At 43.4% G+C, this 24,466-nt stretch overlaps 1 protein-coding gene across 1 annotated transcript in view; it reads right to left on the bottom strand.

The window, feature by feature from the left end:
- Window positions 1-24,466, bottom strand: part of LOC147726190 (uncharacterized) — a 606,971-nt gene that overhangs the window by 333,308 nt on the left and 249,197 nt on the right. Inside the window, exons 6-8 of the mRNA XM_086960284.1 lie at window positions 21,855-21,902; window positions 9,080-9,130; window positions 7,437-7,487 (exon numbers count right to left, since the gene is read on the bottom strand). Coding sequence (XP_086816410.1) covers window positions 7,437-7,487; window positions 9,080-9,130; window positions 21,855-21,902 — 150 coding nt within the window. The remainder of the gene's footprint in view (window positions 1-7,436; window positions 7,488-9,079; window positions 9,131-21,854; window positions 21,903-24,466) is intronic.

Genomic DNA, 24,466 nt, shown 5'->3' with positions numbered 1-24,466 from the left:
TTGTTGTATAACAATCTAGCATATTCAGGTCCAGAAAATAGTGGAAAATTACAACCTAACCAATGCATAAAACCTTGCATGCAGTGTTTGATAATAGGGTCCTGACTGGAGACTACAAAACCCTAACGTACGCTTACTGAAGGTGCATTAGAGTCTCACAAACTGGACTATAGACACAAGGTTGTAGCACTCGTTCTCCTGCATTTTAGCATGCCGTCAATTTGCAGTAAAGTCTATTTTATAAAGAAACTGTTAGAAAATGCTCCCATTGTTTATCCAAAACTCCTAACAATATTTTGGCTTTATTCGTGTTGGCAAAATCTTTATACAGAACTATCCCTGAGGTTTCTACACATCAAATTTAAAGAAGGCATACCGAATAATCTCAACGAAGATGCATTGTTACCTACAGGCCTTGTAAACACGGAGATTGTAGACGGCCTTAAGAACGAAGGTGGGGATCACCCTGAGATAGAAAAAACTTTTACACAATATTCACACCAGCGCAATCTAAGCATATGGTACATCATACTGAATTTGTTTTAGAAGGGTAAGAGCAGTCGTTCTATAGCTCTTCACGCCTCATACCTAGTTTTATTTTAAAAAAAACACAGAGACAAACAACAGATATCCATTAAAGATAAACAGAAATACCCTAGTAAGGATAAGTTACTTAACTGTAATCCTAGTTCTCTTCCAGGGGTATACTCATCAAAGTCATGAGCACTGAATAGTCCCGCCCACGTGCGGGACCCCGGAGCAATAGCCAATAATATGCATATATCTACATATATATATATATAAATACACATAAAAACACCCATATATATATATAGATAATATGCATATAAACATACATATACAGCCTGAAATACACCATACTAGGCTAAAAAACTGCTATTATTGCATGTAACACTTTTACATTTGCTAAATAAAGACATATATATTACATTATATGATAATGTAAAGAAGAAACACTGCTCTGGGTTTCTTTGAAACACACAAACTTTATTTTCAAAGGTAAAAACAGGCAGGATCATAGAGGCAGATTTAGCCTAGATAGGCTGCATAGTAACAATTGAAAAACTTGGCGCCGTGCCTTTAAGACCTCCATGAGCCTCCAGGTTCCCATCATTTACCACAGGTGACAGTTAGGTCAGTTCTTTTTGGACGGCGTATAACAGTGTAATCACAGCATGGGTAACATGTAAAAATAGACAGTCCTGGTATTCGTCCGGGGAGGAGGGCGGGTTGCTTATGACTTTGATGAGTATACCCCTGGAAGAGAACTAGGATTACAGGTAAGTAACTTATCCTTCTCTTCCAGAGGATACTCATCAATAGTCATAAGCACTGAATAGAGTAGCAAGCCATCCCATACCCTGCGGACGAATACCAGTCTCTGTAAACAGTATACTAATAAACATTACCCAAACAAATTCCTCAGGGATGCTTGACCAACTTGAGCATCTGCCGGAGTATCAGAATCAAGGCAGTAATGGCGTGCAAAAGTATGGACCGAACGCCACGTAGCTGCCTTACAAATCTCATGAATAGGAACATTTTTAAGCATTGCTATTGTAGCAGCTTTTCCTCTAGTGGAATGCGCTCTCGGCTTGCCCGAGAGCTGTTTCCATGCCAACTGATAAGATAACATAATGCATGACACAATCCATCTAGAAATGGACCTCTTAGATGCAGACAAGCCTGTATTCAGAGGGCTATAGTTCACAAACAAATGATCAGACTTTCGAACACTCTTGGTCTTGTCAAGATATAATTTCAGAACTCTTTTTAAGTCCAAAGAGTGTAGAGCTTTCTCAGCTGGAGTGTTCGGACTAGCAAAAAACGTAGGCAGTGTAACTGACTGGTTAATGTGAAAATCCGAGACTACCTTATGAAGGAATCTCGGATGAGTGCGAAGCACCACTCTATCCGCATGTAAAACGAGATTAGGTTCTGTAGAACAAAAAGCCTGTATCTCGCTCACCCTGCGCGCAGAAGTGATAGCTACTAGGAAGGCCACCTTCCACAACAGATGTTGAAGGGACGCCTTATGAATAGGTTCGAATGGAGTACCCATCAATTTGGGCAAAACCACATTCCGCTCCCGAGGAGGAGAGGGAGCCCGCACCAGAGGGTAAACTTTCTTGAGACCCTCCAGAAAATCCTTTACCACTGGCATTTGAAAGAAAGAAACCTGAGTGGGGGACTTTCGATATGCTGTTATTGCTGCCAGATGGACCTTTATAGAAGAATACTGTAAACCTGCTTTGGCCAAAGAAAGAAAGTATGGTAACAGTACCTGTTCTTGACCTCGAATCAGGTCATGACCTTCAGCAACACACCACATGAAAAAACGCTTCCACTTGAAAGCATACGACTTTCTTGTAGAAGCTCTCCTCGCCTCTCTCAAAATGTGCATACAGTCCTGCGAGAGGCCTAAATGTCCATATTGGACGAACTCAGGAGCCACACTGCTAGCTTCAGGTTGGAATGGAACAATCTGCCGTTCTCTCTGGTCAGCAGATCCGAACAGCAAGGCAGCCTCCTGTGCGGTACTTTGGACAGACACAGGAGTACCACGGGTACCATCATTGGCGTGGTCAATCCGGAGCCACCAGGATCATGTCTGTCTTGGACTTGTACAGTTTCTTGATCACCAAGGTAATGAGTGGAATCGGTGGAAAAGCGTAGAGTAATGTCTCTGACCAGTCCATCCATATAGCATTCCCCTTGGACCCTCGTTGTGGGTATCTGGACGCGAAGACGATGCATTTTGCGTTTTCGGCGTCCGCAAAGAGATCGATTTCTGGTGTCCCCCAAGCCTGGAAGACATCTCTTATCACTTCTTCTTTTAAGACCCAGTCGTGTGCTTCTGCGAAGTGTCTGCTTAGGTCGTCCGCTTGGATGTTGAGGACACATGGCAGATGGACCGCCGATATGCTCATACCCCGAGCCAGAAGCCACTTCCAGATTGCTTGCGCTTCGAGCGACAGAGGTCTGGATCTCGTTCCGCCCTGCTTGTTCAGATAGTACATTGTTGTTGTGTTGTCTGTTTGAACAAGCAGGGAGGATGTCTTGATAGCGGGAAAGAAAGCCTTGAGAGCTAGGTGGACAGTTCTGAGTTCCAACATGTTTATATGATACAGTCTTTCTTCTTCTGACCACACTCCTTGAATTTGAAGCGATCCCAGATGAGTGCCCCATCCCTGAAGGGACGCATCTGTCACCAGCGATTGTCTGGGCATGTCCTCCTGGAACGGGACTCCCACTACCAGATGACTCCGCTGCATCCACCATCGGATGGAGATCTGTACTGACTGGGGTATTGACAGTTTTTCCTCCCAACGATTTGAAAACTGGGACCACTGGTCCTCCAGAGACTGTTGCAGAGGTCTTATGTGCAGCCTGGCATTTGGAATGAGGAAAATACATGAAGCCATGGACCCTAGAAGAGACGAGATCTGCCTGGCCGTGGGTCGAGGAGTCTTCAGTAGAGTTTGACACTTGAGGAGAATAGAGGATAGTCTCTCCTCCGAAGAATACGCTTTTGCGTCCTTTGAATCCAGAAGTGCGCCCAGATAGTGTATCCTCTGCGTTGGATTGAGGATAGACTTCTTGAAGTTTACGTGCAGGCCAAGACGCCGCAGCTGATGAATGCAGAGCGTGAGATGTTGCTGAGGCAGAATCGGAGACGCACTCTTTAGAAGCCAATCGTCTAGGTAGGGATAGACGAAAATGTGCTTTTTCCTCAGGAAAGCCGCTACGACTGCCATGCACTTTGAAAAAGTGCGAGGAGCTGACTTTAGCCCAAAGAGCAGAACTGTGAATTGGAAATGGCTTGTTTGAATGCAAAACCTTAGAAACTTCCGATGCTTTGGGGCGATGGGGATGTGAAAATAAGCATCTTGAAGATCTATGGAGCACATCCAGTCCTCTTGATGCAGAAGTGGAATTATTTGATGTAACGCCAACATTCTGAACTTTTCTTGCCAAATGAATTGGTTGAGGCACCTGAGATCTAGTATGGGCCTGAACTCCTTGTTTGGACCTTTCTTTGGAACTAGAAAATATCAGGAGTAAATGCCTTGTCGACGCTGGGTCTTTGGGACCTCCTCGATGGCATTCTTTAGGATTAAGGCAGACACCTCTTGTCTCAAAAGATGAATACGATGGGTCACAGTCTTCTGAGGAAGAATGGAAGGTGGAGGGGACTTGAATCTGATGGCATATCCATTCTTTACAATATTTAGAACCCATTTGTCTATTGTGATGTTTGTCCACTCTTCCAAGCAAAAACAAACACTTCCCCCCACCGGAGTGGGTAACGGGCCCAGGGGAAACAAAAGCTCACTGTTTTTGTTTCTGTTGCTTGTTTCCAGGTGCAGACTGCCTGGAAATGCAACCTCTTCCTCTACCAGGACGACGCTGGGAGAACTGAAATCTTCCCTGATTCTGCTGTGACGACCATTGAGAGGTTTGAACCCTCTGCTGGTTCTGTCTCCTGTCGTACGGATGGTATTTTTTCTTAAAATCCTTCATTTTCTCAAGACCAACAGCTCTCACTGTATCAAGTTCTGTTTTCATTCGCAACATCTCATCGTCAGCAAGAGATCCGAAGATCGATGTTCCGTTAAAAACAGACCTGGTACCAGAGGAAGTAAGGGCCTTGACGTTCGCTTTTTTGTGCAAAGTCTCGAAAATGACCGTTGTCTTGGTGGTAGAGACCGGCATTTGGATATTAAGTTTAGCTGCTCCACGACAGAGAACCTCATTAAAGGTAATCACATCATCAATCGGTGAAATCCTACTCGGAGGAGTTGATGACAGTGTCGGCGAATAGCCCCTCTTCGAATTTGTAGACCTTGTAGAGGATCTAGTATTGCGCCTCCTCGAAGAGTGGCGACGTGATGATCTAGAAGAAGGTGAAGACCGCCTCCTCACTGATGGAGACTTTCTCGGAGGAGTACGCTCACGTCTTCTCGGAGAGTGCACCAACTGATCTTGAAGCAGGTCTTGCAGACACAGGTGACCTGGAATAAGACCTTGGAAGAATAATTTTCCTTATCTTCCACTCTCTAATGTCCCCCAGCCATTGTAGCGAGATATTAGTTGCCGGCTGAACAGGTGAAGGTGCTCTTGAGGACTCTGGAGAGATTTGCACAATCTATAGTCCAGGGGAGGAAGAGGAACTCCCAGAAGACACAGTAAGAACCTTAGACAGGTCTTTAGACACCGTCCTAGGCTTCTTAACTGCAGGAGACGCCGACAACGACCTCCTCGGCGGCAATCTCCTCAACGGCGATCTCCTCGATGGCGTTTTCCTAGGCGACGACCTCCTCGGCGTCGACTTCCTCGGCTAAATCTGCCTCTATGATCCTGCCTGTTTTTACCTTTGAAAATAAAGGTTGTGTGTTTCAAAGAAACCCAGGGCAGTGTTTCTTCTTTACATTATCATATAATGTAATATATATGTCTTTATTTAGCAAATGTAAAAAGTGTTACATGCAATAATGGCAGTTTTTTTAGCCTGGTAGGGTGTATTTCAGGCTGCATATGTATGTGTATATGCATATTATCTATATATATATGGGTGTTTTTATGTGTATTTATATATATGTAGATATATGCATATTATTGGCTATTGCCCCGGGGTCCCGCACGTGGGCGGGACTAATTAGTGCTTATGACTATTCATGAGTATCCCCTGGAAGAGAACACCCAGTTTTTGTTGTACGCCTTTAACAATGCTACTCAGAAACCACACAGTTTCTTACTGGTAGACTTAAAACCCAATACTCTAGAAGACTACAGACTACATGCATCTATTTTCCCACCTGATGGACGCTTACACACTTAAAACCAAGCCCAAAGCCTATGGACAGAATCCTTAAATATTCCTTAAATAATCCTTTAATATTCACACTCTAGACCTTATAATACCAGATACTGACCATGTCGGTGCGTCTTCGCCGTGATCTACCCCTCCTAAAAATGCTAGTCGCAGCTAACCCCCAGCAAAGAAAGGCCATGGTGTGTGCCGCTTTGGATGATTTAGTGGCTGCTGTTTCAGAAATCGCTTTAAACACCCTAAAAGGTAATGTATATCAGAGCACCAGTTCCTTGTTTTGAAGAAGAAGTGGCACCTTATCAAGAAGCTCAGTAATAAAAGGGCATCCCTCATGTCTAAGAAGAAACTGGTAAAGCAGGCAGGAGGTTTTAGAAGTTCTTTGTTGGGCATAGCTATACTTCTAAACATCAGCCTCCTTACCAGGTACTGCTGGATTATGCCCAAAATATGTACTTGGTATCATGGCAGCAGCTGGAACAGTTGGGGAAGTCTACGGGTGATGCCTGGGATATCTGGAAAAATGTGACACAGCGCCTGGATGCCGAGATGAAAGAAATTTTAACCATACTGATTGCAAACCTTACCACAAAGCAGGTCTTTACACCAGCACACTTCAAAACATTACACTTCAAAACATTAAAAAATATTACAGGAAGTGGAATGCTGAAACAAACTGGATGACTCACATGCCCCTGCCTCTGAACAGCCTCCACCACCCCCTACAACGCCTCACAAACCACTGCCATCCTCAAACATCATTGTAGAAGAACTTAAAAAAAATATAAGTCAAAGGTACAGAGGGGCCGAGCAATTATGCTAATTAAAATGTCAGTTTCAAATATGTCACAAAACAGTAATAAATATACTCAAGCTCAGCCTTAGAGTATGTCCAGCACCAGAACTCACCACTTGCAGGTTACTGCAACACACTGTCATAGAGCATAATGGAAGCAAGGCGTTACAATACCATCCCATAGAAAGTAATGTTAACTAAACAAAGCTTGCTCCGAAGTCTCTGGCACCTCCTCGCTCATGAAAAGGTGGAATACAAACTAAGAGGAGACGTAACTCGGTAAACAAATATGGGATTCAGGTTACATTATCTAAATGAGGATAGTAGAGGCCTCTACAGTCCTACAAGATTACAGCTCTGGGTTTATTGGACATTGGCCAATAGCCACTTTAACAGAGGACAGTACGCCTGAAAAAATAGAGGGGGAGGAACATGGTCTCACAGATGTTCACTCAATGACTGTCACTGGGGTGAAGGGAAGGCAAGAGGGCGGAGGGTCAGGTTGGGAAGGTAATTGTTGGGTAGAAGTTAAAACGGGAAAGCCTGATTGAAGTTCTGTACTTATTTTTCAAAACACAATAAAAACTATAGAAACCTTAAATATATTTACATTTAGGGCATGGTAAGACAATGCAATTTGCTAAACGTAACATGTTTTTTGTGATAAACTTGGTCACAAGTAGTCAAGGACTGCACTTTACAACTAAACCAGGTCTACTGTCAGAATACAAAGTGATCTTTCTAATTTAAGAAAGCTAATGGTGTTTTGGTTGGGAGTTTGACAATTACCTTTCCAATCAACCTTCCATTGGTAATGGGACGAACTCCTCCGGCTTGATCCTGGATAAGAAAAAAAAAACAGAAAAGGAGATGTCTGACTTGCGTGTTTGCAGCTCGTCACTTCCTTTGGATAAAGATCAAATACAGCTGGTCACTTTCCAGTGCCAATAGTGGAATTTGCATCTTCATGCAGTATATCACCAGAGCCTCTAGGACACAAGACATTGAGCAATGGCCTGATGTATGATTGCACCAACTGGAAGCAATTACACTTACCTGCAATGTGAATTCGCCTTGCTGTATGGTCATTTCAGATCTCTAAAGGTTGGAGGGCAGCGCAACTATTAACAAACCAAACAATGGAATTTGGCAGGACTTTGCAGGTGAAGGCGTGGTGGCTGTGCACACAATGAAAGCACTGGAATATTTCATGGGTGCCCTTTCCGAACCTACAAGGGGCATTTGGGTTGTCCAAGGGGCAGTGTGGGCCTAGGCAGGGTGGAGAGGATTGTCTTTTGAGCTTTACAGCCTTGGGTCATCAGACTCCTGGTCTTATCATTAAGGACACAGCTTCTGGATAAATGACAAAGTCTTACATCAGTAATCTTCTGATCCGGGCCAACCCTTACACAGAGTTAGCTTGGCAGATTTTAAAAGTCTGCAACGGAGAAGGGCTGAAACAAAGGGCTTCATTTACAAACTCAATTTGAAGTACCTGAGAAATACCATGTGGTATTTCTCAGGTACAAGAAAATGCTGTTCACTAACCTACTCACAGACCCCTCAGACTCCGCCTCTACTACCTGCTCTGTGCAGAGCACAGGACTACGGACACGTAGGTTTATATTTTTGTAGTAAATGTGGGTGAGAAGGGAAGTACTTACACACAAATGGGAGCCAGCTGTAGGAGAGGGAATAAAGAGGGGGTTAGAGAAGCAATTACAAATGCAAACATTGTTACTACAACCAAAGACATAACAAAACAGCTGGAAATATATTCTCCAGCTCAGCCATGGAGTGCGACCAACACCACACATGGCCAATTACAGGTTACTGCAACACCCTGCCATATATTGTAATGGAAGTAGGAAGTTAAACTAACATCCCGTGGGAAGTATTGTCAACTAAACAAAATTGGCTCCAAAGTCTCAGGCACCTCCACGCTCATGAGAAGGTGGCATACCAAGTACGAGGAGATACAACTGGTGAACATAATGTGGGCTGCGTTACCTAAATGAGGATAACCAAGGTCTCTACTGTCTGACAAGATTACAAGCTGTAACAGAACTCATACACTCAATGGCTTTCACTGGGGATGAAGGGAAGGGCAAGAGGGCAGAGGGTTAGGCTGGGAAGGAGTTTTTGGTGTATAATTTAAGATGGGACAGCCCAATTGAAGTTCTGTACTTATTTTTCAAAAGGCAATAAAAACTATTAAGACATTAAATAAATTTACATATTAACATTTAAGACATAGAAAGACGATATAATTTGCTAAACGTAGCTTTTTTGGTGATAAAGTAGGTCACAAGTAGTCAAACGCCACACTTTACAACTAAACCAGGTCCACTGTCAGAACTCCAAGTAATCTTTCTAATTTAAGACAGCTAATAGTGTTTTTGTTGGGAGTTTGACTTTGGTTTGTGAATTACCTTTCCAGCCATTCTTCCGTTGGTGATGGGACAAACTCCTCCGGCTTGATCCTGAGTAAGAAAAAAAAAGAAAAGGAGATGTCTGACTTGAACTGTTTGCAGCTCGTCACTTCCTTTGGATATATCAAATACAGCTGGTCAATTTCCACTGCTCAGTAGAGAGATTGGCATTTTCATACACTGTATCACCAGAGCTCCCAGACACAAGATATTGAAGAATGGTCTGGCACATATTTGAATCAAACTGGAAGTAATTACTCTTAAGTGCATTGTGAATTCCCATTGCTATATCACCATTTCAGACCTATAGTGGGCAGGAGGGCTGTGCAACTATTAACAAACCAAAGGAAGGAGTGTGCCAGTCTCTGCTGGTGAGGGTGAGCTGGTTGGGCACACTATGCAAGCACTGGAATATTTCACAAATGCCCTTTACAAATCTACATGGGGCTGTTGGGTTGTCCATGGGGCAGTGGGGTCCCTTGCAAGGCGAAGGGTACTGTCTTGTGAGCTTTGACAGCCTTGGGTCATCAGACTCCATCAATAAGCTCACCGCTTCTGAATAAATGGCCAGTTCTTACATCATTAACCGTCTTATCTGGGCTGGGCCTTACATCGCTTTAGCCTCTTAAAGTCAACGATTACTTGCAAGAAGAGAGGACAGAGGCAGATGCTGCGTAATCATCAGCAGCGCTGATTTGTGGGAGATTTTAAAATTCTGCAACGGAGAAGGTCTGAAACAAGGGCTTCATTCTTAAACTGTAATTTGAAGTGTGTGAGAAATACCCCAGTTCTACTACGTTTAGTAGAATGTGAGTAATACCACAGTAGTATTACATTTTGTAGTGTGTGAGTAATGCACAGTAGTATTACATTTTGTAGTATGTGAGTAATGCACAGTGGTATGACACTTTGTAGTATATAATGAAACTGTAATATTAAATTTTGTAGTGCGTGAGTAATACAACAGTAGTATTACTCTTGTACTACAAAATTCTATGCACTAATCTACTCACGGATACCTTCACCACTGCGACTACTACCTTTTCTGTGTAGAGCTCTTTGGACATGTTGGTCTATATTTTTGTAGCAAATGGTGGTAAAACAAGGGGAGTAGCTGCAAAAAGGGGATTACTTACACATAAATGGGAGCGGGTGTACGAGAGGGACTAAAGAGGGTTTTAGGAAGGGATGTAAATTCAAACATTGTTACTACAGCCAAAGATATCACAAAACAGTAATAAATATACTCCAGCTCAGCCTTGGAGTACGTCCAACACCACACATGGCCACTCACAGTTTACTGCAACACGCAGTCATAGAATGTAATGGAAGTTAAAAATAAAACCCATAGGAAGTAATCTTAGTTAAACAAATGTGGGTGCAACGTCTCTGGCACCTCCTCGCACATGAGAAGGTGGCATACCAACTAAGAGGAGACGCAACAAGTTAACAAAATGTGGTACCCAGTTTTACATTATCTAAATGAGGATAACCAAGCTTCTACTGTCCTACAAGGTTACGAGCTCAGGGTTTAATGGACATTATATAAGACAGAGTGTATATATATGATTATTGATAAAGATGGATTTATAAAGCCTTTCCCATTGAAACGTGTCAACGCTATATTTTGGTACACAATCCGTTCATCGGACATTGGTGAAAGAAAGCTAATTACAGATTGCATATGTCCATGCCTGTGATAATATGTTAGGACGGATGTGTAAACTGTTAAGACTGATTCTTTTATGTCTAGCTTTTGGTCCTTTCACTCTTTATATGTTTTCATGCCATTTGTGATTAATCTTTTTTAAATATTGTGTTTTTATTAATTTCTGTGATATTAAATGTATGGATTGATGAGCTTTTAAAGAGAAAAACATTTTTATGCTAACAATAAATATATGTGATATAATTTTTACATAAATTGTTGAAGTTGTTTTCCCTGTTACATATCGTTCAATCTTGGAATGTGTGTATAATGAGGAGAGTGTTAGGGTATGTGTGATATCTGAGAATAGATAATACAACCTACCCAAGGGGATCCTTCTTTTCTCACTGATTAAGTGCCCTATTCCTTTTGGGTTTCAAGGGGCCCCTCTTTTTTCTAAACGTTGTAGTAAACTAGGTCACAAGTGCTTAAGGAGTGGACAGCACTTTAATGACTAAAGCAGGTGCACTGTCAGAATACCAAACGATCTGTCCACTATAGAAAGGTAAAGGTGTTGTGGTCTAGAGTGTAGCTCCGGGTAAATAATTAACTTTCCAGCCGCAATTCCTTCGAGCTTGTTACTTGCTTTAGATATAGATGGAATACAGTTGGTCACTTTCCACTGCACAGTAGTGGGAATTGCATCTTCATGCTGTACATCACCAGAGCTCAAGGACACACATATTGAACAATGGCATGACATATGATGGTACCAACTGGAAGCAACCACACTTACCTGCAATGCAAATTCCCCTTTCTGTATTGTCATTTCAGATCACTGGAGGGCTGCGCAACTATTAACAAACCAAAAGATGGAATGTGCCAGGCTATGCTTGTGAGGGTGAGCTGGCTGAGCACACCATGCATGCAAGTGAATGTTTCACGCGTGCCCTTTACAACCCTACAAGGGGCAGTTGGATTGTCCAAGGGGCAGTGTGGACCCTGGCAGGGCAGAGGGTATTGTCTTCTGAGCTTTACAGTCTTGGGTCATCAGACTCCTGGTCTTATCATTTAAGTCACTGCTTCTGAATGTACCACTTGCCAAGTCGTACATCATTATTCTTCTCATCTAGGCCTTACACCACGTTAGCCTCTTAATCAATCAAATTAACTTTATTTCGGTTTGTTTAAGAACCATAAAAGTACATCAAATAATGAAAAATACATTTACAATAATAAAATAATACACAATTCATTCTCATTTTGAATAAAAGCAGTTAGTATGTGGTTTTTAGGGTGATGGGAAAAAAAACACTACAGCAAGAAAGTGCATTGATTAAATATTTCAGAACGCAGTAGAAGCATGATCTTGCTGAGTTAGAGTAGCTTAATACTACTGAGTCAATCTCCGTCTAATTAGCCACATTGAAAACAAGAATTTAGAAATAGCAGTAACTATTAGTGTATTAGTATCGGATTTTAAAATTCTAAAAAACTCTACATGGTTCCTGACTCCTAGGTTCTTACATAGCTGTAAAATCCATTTTTTCCTGCTAGCAAAATAAGCAGGACAAAACAATATCACATGGATTAGGGATTCATTTGGATCGTTGCAGCCTGGGCAAGGGTGAACTGGACCCGCTTTCCATTTTTTAGTGTAAGAATGGAGGGGTAGTGTGCCATATCTAAACTGTAGATACAGTTTTTTTGCTAAAACAGGTTCTATGCTGTCTAATTCCTTCTCAAAGCTGTAGGTATTTTTAAAATCCAAAAAGGTGTCGGTGAGACTAGAAGACCTGGCTGAACGAAGGACCTCTTCTAAGTTGTAATATTTTATAGACTCAGCCAGGGTTTTCTTAGAGATAGATTTGCATGTGTCCTCCGGGTTGGACCAGAGGTTCTCCATGCCAATCCTGGACGCCTGCTCCCTTATAAAGGATAACCACTTTATCCTCCCTACACTCGGGCGTGCCATCACAGTCTTCAATTCCTCTCTATAACACGCACGCTCCGGGACGCTCCACAGTCTGCGCCAATAAAGGAGCGGGCGTGAAGCAATAGCTTCTGCAATGGGTCTCAAATTTAAATCCAGCCTTAGAGGAACAAGAGGAGTGTTTTTTGGTAAGGAGAGGAGATGCCTAATAAAGTTATTCTCTGTTGTACTAATCTCACTCGCTGGACAGTGGCCCCAGAGTTCAGCTCCGTAGAGGGTAGCTGATCTGGTTTGGACTTTATATATTTCCAGTGGAACACTGACTACTTTATGGACACAGGACTTCTGCACCTTGAGGATCCCACCCGTGGACTGAGAAAGGGCTAAATTAGCCTTGGTCATTTGAGTAGCCCAACTCATTTTATCGTTTAAGGTCAGACCTAGGTAAGTGAAATTATTTACCCTTTCCAGAGGTCGTCCATCCATTAACGGGCGTGGGCAATTTATTGTATTGGCATTGAACACCATATACTTAGTTTTGTCTATATTAATCACCAAATTCCTGTTCCTACAGAATTTGGTGAATTGGTCTAACACCCGCTGCATCCCCATAGGTGTTTTCGAGAGGAGCAGGGTGTCATCCGCAAACATAAGTGCAGGGAATTTACCACCAGCTAGATTAGGAGCGTCAATATTATGCACACTGTTTAGATCGTCAACAAGGCCATTTAAAAAAAGGGAAAATAAGGTAGGGGCAAGTACGCATCCCTGCCTAACTCCCTTCTCAATAGGGAAAGCTCTCGTCAGCTGGCCATATTTGCCATAACGTACCTTTGCATAGGTTCCTTCATGGAGTCTTTTAAATTGGTGACATAAGTAGGGTGGGATGCCCATTGTTGTTAATATACTCCATAGTTGGTTCCTGTCCACCATGTCAAATGCGGATTTGAGGTCCACAAATGTCAGGTAGAGACTACCCCCTTCCATGACCACATGCTTCCAGTATAATACCTGAAGCCGTAGTAGTTGGTCAATGGTAGATGTTTTGGCACGGAACCCTGCTTGCAGATGGGAGAGGATGTTGTTCTCACTAATCCAATCTTGCAAGCGCTGCAAAAGTAGTTTGGCGTAGATTTTTTGGGTGACATCGATAAGACTGATTGGCCTATAATTTGATGGATCCAACGGTGATCCCTTTTTATAAATCGGGATGATTTCGGCCCCCAACCAAGTATTTGGAATCTCTTGACCGTCTAGAATAGCATTAAATATGACGGTCAGGTAGGGGACCCAGATCTTCGGCTCTTCTCTAAAAAGATCACCGGGGATCTTGTCCAGCCCTGTCAACGCTATATTTTGGTACACAATCCGTTCATCGGACATTGGTGAAAGAAAGCTAATTACAGATTGCATATGTCCATGCCTGTGATAATATGTTAGGACGGATGTGTAAACTGTTAAGACTGATTCTTTTATGTCTAGCTTTTGGTCCTTTCACTCTTTATATGTTTTCATGCCATTTGTGATTAATCTTTTTTAAATATTGTGTTTTTATTAATTTCTGTGATATTAAATGTATGGATTGATGAGCTTTTAAAGAGAAAAACATTTTTATGCTAACAATAAATATATGTGATATAATTTTTTATATAAATTGTTGAAGTTGTTTTCCCTGTTACATATCGTTCAATCTTGGAATGTGTGTATAATGAGGAGAGTGTTAGGGTATGTGTGATATCTGAGAATAGATAATACAACCTACCCAAGGGGATCCTTCTTTTCTCACTGATTAAGTGCCCTATTCCTTTTGGGTTTCAAGGGGCCCCTCTTTTTTCTAAACGTTGTAGTAAACTAGGTCACAAGTGCTTAAGTAGTGGACAGCACTTTAATGACTAAAGCAGGTGCACTGTCAGAATACCAAACGATCTGTCCACTATAGAAAGGTAAAGGTGTTGTGGTCTAGAGTGTAGCTCCGGGTAAATAATTAACTTTCCAGCCGCAATTCCTTCGAGCTTGTTACTTGCTTTAGATATAGATGGAATACAGTTGGTCACTTTCCACTGCACAGTAGTGGGAATTGAATCTTCATGCTGTACATCACCAGAGCTCAAGGACACAAATATTGAACAATGGCATGACATATGATGGTACCAACTGGAAGCAACCACACTTACCTGCAATGCAAATTCCCCTTTCTGTATTGTCATTTCAGATCACTGGAGGGCTGCGCAACTATTAACAAACCAAAAGATGGAATGTGCCAGGCTATGCTTGTGAGGGTGAGCTGGCTGAGCACACCATGCATGCAAGTGAATGTTTCACGCGTGCCCTTTACAACCCTACAAGGGGCAGTTGGATTGTCCAAGGGGCAGTGTGGACCCTGGCAGGGCAGAGGGTATTGTCTTCTGAGCTTTACAGTCTTGGGTCATCAGACTCCTGGTCTTATCATTTAAGTCACTGCTTCTGAATGTACCACTTACCAAGTCGTACATCATTATTCTTCTCATCTAGGCCTTACACCACGTTAGCCTCTTAAAGTCAACGATTACTTGCAAGAAGAGAGGACAGTGGCAGAATAAACATAATCATCAGCAGCTCTGATTTTGGGGAGATTTTAAAAGTCTGCAACTGAGAAGGGCTGAAACAGAGGGCTTAATTCACAAACTGCGTTTTGTAGTATGTGAGTATTACCACGGTACTATTACATTTTGTAGTGCATAAGTAATACAACACTTTCGTCTCTGCCATTACTACCTTTTCTGTGCAGAGTTCTCCACCATATGTGCGGAGCTATCCGGACATGTAGGTCTATGTTTTGTAATAAATGTGGGCGAAACAGGAAGAGTAGCTGCAAAATGCGGAATAATTGCACATACATGAGCATGGGCGGCAGGAGAGGGAATAAAGAGGGGTTTAGGGAGGGATGTGTAAATGCAAACAATATTACGACATCCAAAAATGCCCCAAACCAGAAATAAGTATACTGCATCTCAACCATAGAGTACATCCGTCACCACACATGGCCACTCCCTAGTTAATGCAACACACTCCCATAGTAGTTAAATGGGACCAGAGAGCCAAAGTAACACTCCATAGGAAATAATGTAAACTAAACTAAACTGGCATCAATGTCTATGCACCTCCTTGGTCATGGAAAGGTGTCATACAAACTGAGCGGAGACTCAATTTCTTGAAAAAATTGTGGGACCGCGTCACTGGAATAGCTTGCCTCTCAACCCCATGGAGCGAAGCGCACTCTTCAAGATGTTGAGTCTCCCTTGCTACTAGAACGTCCTGGTGAACTTCACATATCCTATATCCCAAAGGTGGTTTCGGTCCAAGACCACCAGACTTACAACATTTAAATGGGCCGGTAAGAGCCACAGAGTGACATTCAACTTGGCATGAAAATCCTCCTTTGATACATCTATGTGTTCTACCTGGAGGCACAGGTGGTGTCCATCAATGATTGGTTTACCGAAGGTTGGGATGACAGTATCTACCGCTTGAAACTCCACTTAGTGGGTTTTGAGAAACTCCTTGGCCTACCGTATAGAGGCCAATTGCCCCAGTGACTCCATCATGTACTCGAGTGGCGGAGCAATGCTGGAGAGCATCCTTGCGCCTTATCAGGTGAGATTGCCACTTTGAGGGATTGACCCTGCCCCCATATCAGGGCACGTGGCTACAGCAGCTTTCCAAACTTGAGGGCTTTACCCAGTGGAACCGAATAGGAATGACATACCTAGGGGATATACACAAAGGCAATAATTTGCTGTCCTTTCAGGAATTGAAGGATCAGTACATTCTGTCTAACACACAGTTTCTCCACTTTCTTCAGTTGAGGCATGCCCTGCAGCCACACCTTTCCAGGATACCGAACACCCTGAGTATAGACCTCTCCAGGCCAGGCTTCCAATGGCATGCCTGGGGAAGGGAGCAATACCCACGATCTACCGCTCCCTCATTATCCTTGTCCCTCATGGCTTTGATTACCTTTGACAGAAATGGGTGGGCTGGGTGGTCAAGCATAGTGATAATGACTGGAGAGAGGCATGTCTGTCCCTAGGGAATCGGCAATATCCTCATGCCTACGTAAGATCCAGGTGAATTATCTGCATGTGACTTATCTATCTCATATCGCATGCAACGTAAATCTCTACTGCCCATGCTGCCTGCACATGCTGCGCACTCCCTGCTGCTGACTTTTTCCATGTGGCATGGGACTCCCTGGCACTACGATCCTTTTGGGATAGGTGGGCCAGGATATTTCAATGTTTCTGGGATGCTGTACCGACCAGATTTTCGGACCAGATGGAATCAGCCCCTAGGAGCCCCTCTAACCCAGCCGGAACGTAACCACCTCCCTCCTTAGAACGTATTTACAATGGGTATAGACATATGTATGTACATTTCGTACCTAAGGATGGGGAAAATAGCAATAAACATGCATTGGTTTTCTACAATATCCTATTCACACCTACTGGTCTCGCGGCCACTTAGGCCCAGACTGGTCTACCCTGGGACAGGTCTGATTATATACCCTTACGCACTGATCTCCCTCAGTGCTCACTCGACACGCAATCAGGCGCGCCTACACACATGGGCCTGCAGTCCCAGTGCTCTCATTTATACCCGGTCTGCAATCCGGCAGACCTACACACCCCTCTATCTTAGGTGCTCTCACTTATACCCGGTCTGCAATCCGGCAGACCTACACACCCCTCTATCTTAGGTGCTCTCACTTACACACGGCCCACAATCCGGCAGACCTCCACACCGTATCCTTCCGGTGCTCTCATTCACACGCGGTCCGCAATCCGGCAGACCTACACACCATCTATCTTAGGTGCTCTCATTAACGCCGTGTACCAACGACGATCACTTTCCTATGAACACTTAAGGATGAAGTCTTTTATTATCTACTCGGGATAGAACTACGATAATAGAAATTGGTATGGCTTTCCAAATTACAATATGTACCTTCTGCTCCTGGCATCAAATGTTCCCTCTCTCCCTACTTGCTCAGTCACTCCTTACCTGATCGGGATTCGCATCCGTTCATGCAAACAATGTCTGACTAGAAGACCAGGTTACCCTGATTGAACAAGAATACAAGGCACATGTCGGTTCACTAAGAACTGGGGTGTTTTATTACAATAAAAATAAACACAATACTACACAATGTATATGCTGCAAAGAAAAGTAAAGGTTAGAACGCGCGCTTAACAAGGAAAGGGCAGAGATCACTTGGTTAATATGAAGTCGGGGCTCGGCAGTCATCTAGGTTCCCTTCTCGTCTCTGTGTCTTGGCTCGTCTCGGAATCACACCTCAGCAGTCACGGGTACACGTCTGCACCGCTAGGCTCAATCTCCTCTGCTTCCCTCCAAGTCACTGGAACCTTGCTCCCTATTAGCTACCGTCTCTCTCTCTCTGTCTCTGTGCGCTCCGCCCTATTTCTCCTTCAGTCTTTCTCAGAGAGTCTCGGTTTCAAAATCTTTCTCGGACTTCAAAATGAGGATTGTCTGCCTTGAAAATAATTAATGGCATAGATGCTAATGGCTAGCTGCCGCCTACAGACTGACTGACTCATTGCCTAACACTTTCGCTAATATCAAAACCTGTCCCTTCATGGAAAGTTACGGCCAGTAACCTGCCGCCCACCAAATTCTTGTACCTCCCCGTACCAAGGGCACGTTCCCAGCCGGCCGGCCTGGAGTTGTGTCTTCGGAGTGGAGAAAAATACAGTCTTTCGATAAGGGCCAGCCTGAACCGGTTCTCTCCAAGCGAACAACACCTCGAAACTAAAACATTACACTTGACCTAGAAAGCCTCTCAAGCTACCAGGCAGAGAGCGAGATGGAGTCTGTCCCGTTTAAGGCCTACATGGCCCCAAATATGCATAACTCCATGGAAGATATACTAACACTCTTGCAAAAGGATGGATCATCACTAACACTTGTATATCTATCCCCTAGCTTAAGTTTATAAGCCCTGATCTACAGAAAAGGGTACGAAAATGCACTACTGTGCCTCATGGATAGGTCCTACTTATAGTCCTAATCCCTATACTGCAAGGGTAATAGGCTGGAGTCATCTTCCATCATCCTCCCTCTAAAAGAGGGTCGAAAAAGTCGGCTATTACAGATGCCCAATTAATTTTGGCCCCCAGACTGCACTGATAGGGCCTGTGAAGAAGTTAGGGGGGTCCACACTCTGAAAGGATCTTTATTGGGGTGGCATGCATTGTAGTCAAAAGAGATGTTGCCTGCCTGTGGAGCCAACCTACCCCGATCCAGCTGTGGTGCCGATGATTTGAATAGTGCACGCAGCAACAAAAAGTTGATCTATGACGTGTGTGGATGTCCTCTTAAGCATGATAACCTGGCTATCTGGAAAGGTGCAGCCATATTGCCACAAATAAAGAAAGCCAATCTGGACTCATTACTAACTAGCAATTACAGGCCAATTGCTAGGTTGCCCCTCCTAGCAAAAGCAGTGGAAAAAATTATGAACAGCCAGTTAACCAAATTCATACAACAAAATGATTTACTAGATTCATCTCAGTTCGGCTTCTGTCTTGGTCACAGTACGGAGGCAGCACTGATCAAGGCAACAGAAGAGATAAGAGCAATGATGGACATAGGAGGTGCGGCTGTACTTATCCTTCTGGATTTGTCAGCGGCCTTCGATACCGTACATCATGACACACTGCTCCAGAGTCTTGATAAGCTGGGGATCAAAGAGTTGGCATTGTCTCTAATATCATATTTTCTGATAAATAGAAGACAGACAGTGACTCTTGACCAGTTTAAAGCAACACCCTATGTGCTCCCATGTTGGTTCCCCCAGGGCTCCTCACTGAGCCCTTCCTTAATCAATATCTATGTATCTGATCTGGCTCTGTTAGTTCGAAACTTTGGTTTCAATCTAATGTCATACGAGGATGATACCCAGATTGTGATCGCGGCGCACAAACTTTCTCCCTTCCCAGCAACTCAGTTTCAAAACTGTATGAGAGAAATCAGCGGGTGGATGGGAAGACATTGCCTCAAGCTGAATTCGGATAAAACCGAAGTGGTTACCTTTGTGAACCTCCAACTAAGCTGGGACACACATTGGTGCCCAACAGAAATGGGAGAAACACCTATACCAGTAGAAAAAGCCAAACATCTAGGGGTTCTGATGGATAGTAAACTCTCCTTCATCCAACAAACGAATGTGACAGTCTCTGCATCGTTTTATTTGATAAAGAAACTAAAGAAGGTTCTCCCCTTTATTCCCCTTGAAGCCAGACCAGTGATCACCACCATTGTGCTATCGAAGCTGGACTATTGTAATGGTCTCTATCTCAAATTATAAAAAGAACATCTAAAAAAGCTTCAGATGGTGCAAAATGCGGCAGCCAGGCTCCAACTGAACTTACCAACATTTGTATCAGTTAATGAAGAAATCAGAAAACTTCATTGGTTGCCAGTGATAAAACGAATTAGGTTCAAAGCGCTGTGCTTAGCCTACAATGCCCTGAATAACATCGGTCCGGCAGCATTGAAAAACCTTTACTCATGGCATAACCAGGCGGGACAACGGAGTTCCTTCGATGCCAGTCTGATAGTAGTTTCCAGGGTTTGAACGGCGAGATGGGGGGGCCAAACCATAGCCTGCGGTACAGCCAAAATCTGGAACACGCTACCAAAGGAAATAAAAGCTTCCAACTCTCTGGGCTTTTTCAGGAAAATGCTAACGACATGGCTTTTCCAGAATTAAGATAGGTAGGAGCAGGCAGAGTCAGTTCATTCCAGCGCCAAGACACCTCTGGGTAATCGCACGCTATAGAAGTTATAATAACATAATATAACCTAAAATGTGGGGGAAGTGGTGGTGTTTCTATGGATTAACATCATGAAAGGACAGTCTTCCGCCGAGATCGTATCATTTATTGTTGTGACTCTGAATGGTCAGCACTTACTAATTGTAATGTTGGATGGTGCTTACTGCTTAAACAATATAAAGTTGGTACTTAAAAAAAAATGTGGGCCCTAGTGTTACATTATCCAAATAAGGATAATAGAGTTATCTACTGTCCATATAATGTACAAGCTCTGTAAGTATTATTACAGAGGGCAATATGCCTGAATAGGAAGAGGAGGTGGAACATGGTCTAACGGAACTCATGCACTCAATGGCAGTCACTGGAGGTGGGAGAAGGGCAAGAGGGCAGAGGGTCAGGTTGGGAAGGAATTAGGTGGGTATAACTTAAGACAGGGAAGCCCGTCTGAAGTTCTGGACTTATTTTTCAAAACACAATAAAAACTACTCAAATCTTAAATATATTTACTTTTAAGACAAAGAAAGACAATAACATGTTTGTTGTGATAAACTAGGTCACAAGTAGTCCAGGACAGCATTTTACTACTTAACCAGATCCACAGTCAGAACACCAAGGGCCATATGTAGGTAATCTCAATTTACCTATTCTTAAATACCAAATTTTACCGATTCAGTATTTAAGAATGGGTGATGTAGATAATTATTCAGTACATTTTACCGAATCTGTAGGAATCAGTAATTAAGAATCGGTATTTACCGATTCGGTAATTCCCATTTATTCCTATGGGCCCATAGGAATGAATGGGAAGCCATTCAGTATTACCGATTCGGTAAATACCGAATCGGTAATAGGGGGAACATTTTCAAGGGTGGCAGGGTGTTACATTGACACCCTTTTGCACCCCTGAATAGTGCATGGGTGCACATGTGGCACACATACATGCCTGTAGGACATGTATGTCTGCCACATCGCACTGTTGTAAAAGCAAAATAATTGCTTTTTCAAAGGTTTTCGATATTTACCACCAACTTGTAGTTGGTGGTAAATAACGAATCCTTAACTCAGGAATGCTCTAACTTGAGTGCTCCCTACATTACGGATTCGGTAATTTACCGAATCGGTATGTTAAGAATTCGGTAATTTACTGATTCCTTAAATTACCGATTCGGTAAAATGCTGAATCCAGGAATCATGCCACCCACATTTCAAAAGCCAAATACCGGTCGGTAACGGCTGAAATTCGGTAATTTCGGCCGTTACCGACCGGTATTGGCGACCTACATCTGGCCCCAAGTGAATCTTTCTCATTTAAGAAAGATAATGGTGTTTTGGTTGGGATTGTGACATTGGATTCATAATTACCTTTCCAGCCACCATTCCTTTGTTGATGGTACAAACTCCTGCTTGATCCTGGGTAAGGAAAAATAGAGAAATTGAGATGTCTGACTTGCCTGCTTTCAGCTTTTCACTTCGTTTGTCTATAGATCGAATACAGCTGGCCAATTTCCAGTGCTCGGTTGTGAGGTTTGCATCTTCATGCAGTACATCACCAGAGATCCAGGACACAACACAATAAACAATGGTTTGGCATATAGTTGAATCCATTTTGAAGTAATGGCACTTAGCTACAATGCAAATTCCCCATGCTGTTCGTCCATTTCATACCTCTAGAGGACAGAAGGGCTGTGCAACTATTAACAAACCAAAAGATGGAATGTTCCAGGCTCTGCTGGTGAGGGTGGGCTGGCTGGAGACACTATGCAGCACTGAAAGGTTTTAAATGTGCCCTTTACAAACCTACAGTTGGTATTTGGGTTGTCCAAGGGACAATAGGGTCTCAGGCAGGGCCGAAGGTATTGTCTTTTGAGCTTTGACAGCCTTGGGTGATCGGACTCCTGGGGCCACAGTACACATGCAGCACATTTTCATTCATTGTGCTGGGCGCAACAATGTGCCGCATTATGGGGAATGGGCTTCTCCTAGGGCAGCGGTGACCTCATGCTGCCCTGGGGCAGTGCATTCATGTGACATACGTAGTTGCTTTACAGCTGCTCAGTGTTTCACTGTACTGGATCCTCCCCTTGCAGGAAGGTCCAGTCAATGACTGTTCATGCCGGCAATGGGATGACTGGGGGGGGGTCCCTAGGACGCCCTTTACCCCCTGCAAAGGGTTGCTCTCAGGAGGCACACTGTCAGTGCGCCTCCTGAGGGCTTCTTTGCCTCTGCACTGTTGTCTGTAATACGGTGCGGGTGTAGAGACAAAGGGATTTCCTCATTTGCATGGTAGCATAACGTCCCCTTGAAGATAGCGCTGGCACTTTATGTGCACCAACGCTATTGGTATTACAGAAGGGGCCGCCCAAGCATCTAGGGTTCTTTCTGTAAGACCAAAGTGCCTGTAGGTGCGCAAATGCGCACTGCATGCCCGGAACTCTTCATGTAATACGGCCCTGGTCTATCAATAAGGTCACAGCTTCTGAATAACTGACCAAGTCTTACATCATTAATCTTCTCATCTGGGCCGGCCTTGCCCCGACATAGCCTCTCCAAGTCAAGGATTACTTGTGAGCAGTGAGGACAGCACTAGGGGCCAGATGTAGGTGTCCATTTACCGACCGGTAACGGATGATTTCGGCCGTTACAGACCGGTAAATGGTCATTTGAGATGTAGGGGTCCTTTTTTACAGAATCAGTAAATTTACCGAATCGGTAAAATACCAAATCGGTATTTTTACCGAATCGGTAATTTTGAAATGTAGGTGGGACTCTTCTGAGTCGATATTTTACCACCCAATCCAATTGGGTGGTAAAATACCGATTCCAGGTGTGCATGCACATGTGTGAATGCACACCTATGGCATGTGACAGACGGACATGCCCTTAGGGCATGTCTGTGTGCCACATGTCACATATGCTTTAAATCGGGGTAATAGAGGGTGTCAAAGTGACACCCCCTGCACCCTTGCAAAAATCGGTATTTACCGAATCGGTAAATACCGATTCGGTAATGCCCATTGATTCCTATGGGCATTGAATTACCGATTCTTTCTACATCTCCCCCCTTCTATTTTACCGATTCATAAATACCGAATCGGTAAAATTCGGTATTTATGAATCGGTAAAATTAACTTACCTACATCTGGCCCTAGATCAGCATAACCACCAGCAGCGCTGATTTTTGGGAGATTTTAAAAGTCTGCAACTGAGAAGTGCGAAACAGAAGGCTTCGTACACAAACTGCATTTTGCAGTATGTGAGTAATCTCACAGTAGTATTACATTATGTAGTGTGTGAGTAATACCACAATAGTATTACATATGTACCACAAAATGCTATTCACTAACCCACAGCGGACACCTCAGCCACTACTGTCTTTTCTGTGTGGAGCTCTTCGGACATGTAGGTCTACATTTTTGTAGTAATTGTGGGTGAGACAGGATGTAACTGCAAAATGGGGATTACTTAAACATAAATTGGAGCAGCTGCAGGTTTAGGAGTAAAGAGGGGTGTAGTGAGCAACATACAAATGCAAACATTTTTGCTACAGCCAAACACATCACAAACCAGTAATGAATATTCTCCAGCTCAGCTTTGGAGTACGTCCGACATCACACAAGGCCACTCGCAGGTTACTGCAACACACTACCATAGAAGATAATGGAAATAGAGAGTCAAAATAACGCACCATAGGAAGCAATCTTAGCTAAACAAAACTGGCTCCAAGTTCTCGGACACCTCCTCGCTCATGAGAAGGTAGCATACAAACTATGAGGGGATGCAAAAATGTGGTACCCAGGGTTACGTTGTCTGAATGAGGATAACCTGGGCCCCTGTTGTCTGACAAGCGTATGAGCTCTAGGTTTCAATGGACATTGGCCACTAGACGCTAGTAGAGAGGGCAATATGACTGAAAAGGAAGGGGGGGTGGAACTGGTCTAATAGAAGTCATGCAATCAATGATTGTCACTGGAGTT

The sequence above is a fragment of the Lissotriton vulgaris genome, chromosome 3_1 (assembly GCF_964263255.1).
Source record: "Lissotriton vulgaris chromosome 3_1, aLisVul1.2, whole genome shotgun sequence".
Classification (NCBI taxonomy): Eukaryota; Metazoa; Chordata; class Amphibia; order Caudata; family Salamandridae; genus Lissotriton; species Lissotriton vulgaris.
Note: the sequence above shows the minus strand (reverse complement) of the source record. Positions and strands in the feature narration are given on the sequence as shown.